This window comes from Falco naumanni, chromosome 1 (assembly GCF_017639655.2).
Source record: "Falco naumanni isolate bFalNau1 chromosome 1, bFalNau1.pat, whole genome shotgun sequence".
Lineage (NCBI taxonomy): Eukaryota > Metazoa > Chordata > Aves > Falconiformes > Falconidae > Falco > Falco naumanni.
In genome coordinates this window covers 119,573,693-119,579,692 of record NC_054054.1, presented here as the reverse complement: position 1 = coordinate 119,579,692, position 6,000 = coordinate 119,573,693, and the positions used below count along the sequence as shown (strand labels likewise).

Genomic DNA, 6,000 nt, shown 5'->3' with positions numbered 1-6,000 from the left:
TGGGTCAGCACGATCCATCAGAAGATTCTGTGTTTATGGTGGCTGAGAATGCACAGCCAGCAAGTGGTAATTGTGAAGCAGCTGCTGGCAACAAAGAAAAGGAAAACTGAGGTTCTGTGCGTGCTAAAGACGTTTGAACTGACTTCACAACAGCAGGACAGAGCTACCTGTGCAACACCAAGAAAAGAATATCGTGCAAACAGCAGGCCATAAAGCAAGGAAATAAAGCCGTGTGGATGCAGCAGTAGGAGGTGGTACGTTGGTTAAGCAGCACTAGCTAGGCCAGGATCCTGCTCTGTGATCCAGGGCAAGCACAGGAATTCATCAACTGTATCGGGTGCCTTTTCACAGCACAGTCTCTGCTAGGTAGTGGTCTGCTGGGTTCCCCCCTCTCCCCATCAAATATGTGCTGATATAAGAGGAGACAGAGGAAAAAAGTGCTCAGCCGAACAGCTTTCAGCACAGCAGTTCAAGTGTCTTCAGCAGAACTGCAGTCGCCTTCTCCTTCTGCTTGGTCCCAGGAAGTGATTTCCTACAGGCTGGTGGACTCTCGGAGCTCTGACATATCCAGCATGACAAAGCAAAGCTGGCAGTTCCCCCTCCTCCAGGAGAACACCAGGTAGCCACACACCGGCCCCTTTCAGCCTTCCTTCCTCACAGCGCTATCAGTGCTCTTCAGGGCACACAGGAGGCTGCAGAACAGCTCATACCAAAAGAAGACAAGGCCAGTAGAGACAGCAGCCTTCAGCAAGCTGGGCGAAAGGCCCTTAAAGAATCCACCTGGACCCTCCTCTCGCATGATCTGCCTTATGCAGTCCATGAGACCCCTATACATCCGCACCTGGGGGAGAAAAGGAAAAAAGGTTAAACAAGAAAACTGGAAAAGAACACAGAGATCCCCAGACAGGATGTTCTGGTACGTAAGACACGTGCTGAACACTTAATGCCCGTTCCTCGTGTCAAAATATTAATTGCAGAAAAGGATCCTGACAGCCAGGTGATTTCAGCATAAAGCTAGTGTCACCCTCTGCTAGTCATTTGGTCCTGAATCAGAAATACCAAGCTGCAACTAGAAAAGTAAAGTAAACTGAAACCCCTTTGCCTGCCTAACTCATCCCCTGCTCCAAGACAGCCAACCTGATAGAGACAGCTGAGAAGGCAGAGCACAGGTATGTTGGACAAGGCCATAAAATCAACACAGTATATTCATGCAGCTATTCCCATTATTAAGCGAGACCAATGCTCAGCTCCCAGAAGTTCCCTGGGAGCTCCCAATCCAAATACGAACAGAACAGGCACCACCAGTGAATCACCACTGCATTCGGGTGCAATGGACTGGCTCTGGATTGTCTCCATGAAAATTCATCCTCATGAAAATCAGTCAACTGCAACACCTCTCACCTGCCCAAAGGCTGCCCGGGCCTGCTCAAAGCCACCCACTTGCAGTCGCTTTTTGAACAGGTCAAAAGGGTAAGTGAGGGTTTTGCTGATGAGTCCAGCGCAGCTGCCACAAACAAGGTTTTTAATGTTGCCTGAGAAGCAGAAAGGGGAGAGGATAGCGGGGAGGGTAAAAAGAGGATTAGCAAGGAGTTCTGATTAAAGATCTCAATCAGAGGTAAGTTAAAAGTTACTTTTTACAAGAAACCGAAAAGGTCCTTTAAAGTTACATCACCTCTTCTGCATAGTTTGGGCCACAGAACTTCAATCTGTATTTTCTGCATCGGGCTTACCGTGTCTGTTGGCACCAGAGCATAACAGCTCATCTGGTTCATTACCCTGATTTATGTTTTTGCTCTGCCAAGTGGCATTGCACAAAAAACCCCAGTCACCAGAGAACCTGCTGCTAGTGGATGGAAAATTTTCATGCCCCTCAGTAAAAGCTCAGTCACTGGAAATCTTGCGCTCCTGATTGCTCAAACTGATTTATTCTGGATTGGACTAAGTCACAAGTTAACGCTGCCTGATGATTTCAGAGGCTCGTAGGAAATGAGCTTTGTGATATTAGACTTTCTCCTGACAAATGTGAGTTCCCAGCAAAAAACCACCATCAGTCCCTGACATCTAAGAATAAATACGCAGACATGATATTGAAAATTCTAGTTCCTCTGCTGAAGAAATTCTATTGAGGAACAAAACCACACTGATGCTGCACACACTCTCTCTCTCAGAGAGGCACTAGTATCTAGAACTGTCAAGGTGACAGGCCACATCAGGATGAGGTTCTCTTATAATGGAGCTAGAAATCAACATAAAAATATCAAATCAAGACCTTGGCAGTTTTAAATTAGGCTAAATGAATCCTCTTCTGTAACAGCTGTGCTGGAATCTGCAGGCAGATTTCCTGAGGAAATCCAAGAGTCCTGTCCCCACAACACTAATGAAACAGACTATGCCAGCATTGTCTTCCCATGGTATCGGTAACGTCACACAGCTCAAGAAAGAGCACCCTGGCCTATGACACTTTCCCATCCATCCACAGTTCCATTATGGTTATTCCATAACAGGAGTTGTTTGCAAGCTTCACTGTACTTTTACAACATCTGTGCAGGGGTAAGAATGAGAGATGGGAAACTGAGACACTTTTCGGGTGTTGCATCAAAAAGGGTGATAGGACAGAAAACTGAGCTTCAGTCAATCTCCCAAAGTACCATTCATCCTCTCTTTCTCTCCAGATCGCAGGTATCACTGTCTCATGTGCTTACCTCCTTTCTTTCCTTCAGCTGGAATCACCCATTCAGAAAACTGTTGCAGGATGTTGTAGAAAGAGAACTGGAGACCGGCATATGGGAAGATGGCAATGATTGTGGGGGTCAAACCTCTATAGAAAGTCCGAGGCCCTTCTGTCTGGTACATCGTCACCACGGCATGGCGAACGTTGCGATAGATCTAGACAATACAGAAGAGGCTGAGTAGTGAAACAGGCTTAAAAACAGCAAACCAAAGGTCAGGTTATTTCCCAGTAATGAGGACAGGAATTTCCTGCTGCCCAAAATACAACCGACTGATTTTCAGCACAAAGCCATGAACAATGTGATTTTGCACATCTTCACACAGTATTCTCAGCTAAGCCCTTGTGACTCTTATAAGTAAACTGACAACGTAAACCTACCTCTGAGCCACAAGAGATTAATTGAAGAATGATCATTTACTCTGTACTGAAAAGCCTGGGCTGCCATAGTATCCCACATCCAAGCTGTGCTTCTGAGGGGAAGAAATGAGGCACAGAGCCGAGACCACTTGCGTCACAGACACAATTATTTATTTTTCTTTTAGCAGCTCTGCTTGCTCTTGCAACAGAATTCATACAATATATAGGGATTCTACTGCATGCTAAGTCAAAAACCAGAAACAGCTCTGATACAAACCCATGTAAGTCCAGTTATTACAGACCTAATTAGTATGGAGACCAATTCTTGCATAAATAAGAACATGAAACATGGGTGAAAGGTGACTGGTTTCAAGCATATCCCCATCATTACCTAAACACAACTCTGTGCAAGTGGAAAGTTTCAAAACCACAATGTTCAACAGACTGGGGAGCGTATTCTATACACCAACATTATCCTAATATATTTGGCATCACAACAGCTAAAATAAAAATTGAGTTATCCTGTTAAGGGCAGTTTCTGCTTTCTGGATCACTTGTCAGGAGTCAGGAGCAATCAGGAGCAGCAAAACATAATTAAGAAAGCTGTGTAAACAGCATAGAGGGTAACTTGGCAATAGTACAAACAGTGCCCAGTAATAGCCCCCGCTCCTTTACACTAACCCATAGAGTGCTACATACTTTTCAAACCCCCTGTATTCATACATATGAAATATTGCTACTGCTATGGATGATAATTTTAAAGATTGACCTCTAAGCCATACCTTCGGCTCACCCTGAGCAGCAAAGCGAGTGCGTAATGTGTCAACAGGCTGAACTGCAACAGTGGCTGTGCAAGCAGCCAGTCCACCGCAGACGAAGTGCACAAAGGAATCGCGGGCGTTGTATGAGGTGACGTTGTGCACCAGTTTTGTCAAGCTTTCAAACGCCATAAACTTGCAGAAACAAACATACACAAGTCAAGGAATCTCCCGCTCCTCTCTCGTTTCACCAAAAGAGCTCCACCCACTGCTTGTAACCACCCCCCTCCTCCCTCTGTCCTTCAAAAGTCCTCCCCGACTTGCAACCTGTTAGAACATGTGCTCAAATACCCTGTAAAAATCACTAAGCTGCCTGAGGAACATGTGGGATATTCCGATCTCTGACACTTCTGCTAAATCTTGTGTTTAGAATAATGAAAAACTCATTTTAATGCTCTACGTACCCTGAAGAGTATTTGCTATATCAGATATACTGTCCATTACTCTGTCAACCCGGTGCTCACAAAATACGCTGTTAATGTTTACAATTTAAGCATAACAATGCTGTGTAAAACACCATCATCGGCTTCATTGATTTTTTTCCTAACAAACTGTCAGGGCAACAGCATGAACAAAAGCAAATAAACTACACAGGCTTGGCACATGAACAGCTAAGCCAAGTGTCAGGAGCAAACAGGGCCTGTCTATAACACCAGATACAGACACAACTCAGTTTACTCTAGCTGTGCTCCAGGCTGGCCAGGCAGGATGTTCAGCAAGCTCAGGAATATCAACTTAGGAATTATACAACTACACATCTTTGAAACTGGAGCCAGTTTGCATCAGTACAGCGTAAACCTGGTCCTTCCCGCACCTGCCCATGCAGCCAGGTTGAAAAGGAACAAAGCAGAGTCCTACATATGTACGCTTTGCCCAGATGGTGTCTGGTCACCTTACCTGAACAGCTCCGTAGCCAACTGAAAGGAGCTGAGCAGGAATATGGCCCTTCCAGAAGGCTACCAACCCCTCCTCCTGGAAGATGCGCTGTACAGCTTGCAAGATGCCATGATACTTTGCCTGGGGGTTTCTTGGGGACAACTGCTCGATCTGAAGCTGGAGGAAAACAGAAAATATTTTCAATTCCACATGACATTTCAATAAGGTTCAAGTATCCAGTTGAGGACTTCACAACCCTGCCAGCCCACCGCTGCTAAGATAGGACGTTCTGCCTTCCCATAGGATCGTATATAGAACCGACTAGGATGTTATTTATGCAGGGCTTTAAAATAAAACCAGACGTGCAACACAAAGGAAGTCAGTAGGGATGATGGTGAAATTCAGTTATTTCTGCTCAGAGAGCGGAGAATGTTCAGAAAAACAAACTGAAAACCATCAGATGCCGTTCTAGCACGTGTGAGGTTACACAAATCGAGGCACCAGGCACATGCTACCCTGCGTGTGGTGCAGGTGAGAGCGGATTGAGTGCTCTGGCTGCACAGGTGACCGACGCACCCAGGGCAAGCTCAGCCCTAACACGCCACCACCCCATCCCCAACGCGCCATCAGGAAGGCCGATACCTGGAAGCGGATCTTGATGACATCCAAAGGACTGATGAGGACCCGAGTGACCAAGCCCGATGCTGATCCTGCCACAGCTGCTTCCACCGTGGAGACGCACCTGGCCTCAGGGTCATAGCCGACCATGCCTGCCCGGTGTCCCCGCCGCCTGGGGACAGCGAGGCCCGCGAGGCCAGGAGGCGCCTTCCCACCCCCTCACCTCACAGCCCGCCCCGCCATCCCGAGCCCCCTCACACGCCGCCCCCCGCAGCAGCCTCCCCTCTCCCCGCGGGCCCCACGGCGGGCACCGAGGGAGAATACGGAGCCCAAGGCCGGGCGGAGCGGCCGGCTGCCCGCGGCCCAGGGCAGCGGAGCGGTGCGGAGCGGCGCGGGGAGCTCCCCGCCTCAGGGCCGCCTCAGCCTCCCGCCGGCGCCCGCACTGCGCCTGCGCGCCGCGGGGCACGCCGGGAGTTGTAGTCCCCGCCGCCCCGCCCTGCGCCTTCCGGCATGGCGGGCACGGGCACGGCTCGCCGCTGGGCCGGGCCGGGCCGGGCGGCGCTAACGCGGGCGGGGGTTCGGCTTTGGGGCGGGGGTCGG

General features: G+C 48.8%; 1 protein-coding gene across 1 annotated transcript; it reads right to left on the bottom strand.

Annotated features, from left to right (window-relative positions):
• Positions 1–629: 629 nt before the first annotated feature.
• Positions 630–5,830, bottom strand: SLC25A19 (solute carrier family 25 member 19). The gene is made up of 6 exons (XM_040581719.1): positions 5,425–5,830; positions 4,804–4,959; positions 3,871–4,041; positions 2,703–2,886; positions 1,402–1,532; positions 630–841 (listed from the first exon to the last, which is right to left on the bottom strand). Exons 1-6 carry the CDS (start codon positions 5,548–5,550, stop codon positions 641–643), a joined length of 969 nt encoding a protein of 322 aa, XP_040437653.1. The 5' UTR covers positions 5,551–5,830; the 3' UTR covers positions 630–640.
• Positions 5,831–6,000: the final 170 nt, after the last annotated feature.

What these genes read in the sequence shown, in the direction of transcription:
- SLC25A19 (XM_040581719.1), bottom strand. Translation starts at nt 5,550, where the DNA reads ATGGTCGGCTATGACCCTGAGGCCAGGTGCGTCTCCACGGTGGAAGCA. An exon ending in TCATCAAGATCCGCTTCCAG is followed by an intron (nt 4,960 to 5,424) that starts GTATCGGCCTTC and finishes GTTTTCCTCCAG; the next exon opens with CTTCAGATCGAGCAGTTGTC. An exon ending in AGCTGAAGGAAAGAAAGGAG is followed by an intron (nt 1,533 to 2,702) that starts GTAAGCACATGA and finishes TCTGCTTCTCAG; the next exon opens with GCAACATTAAAAACCTTGTT.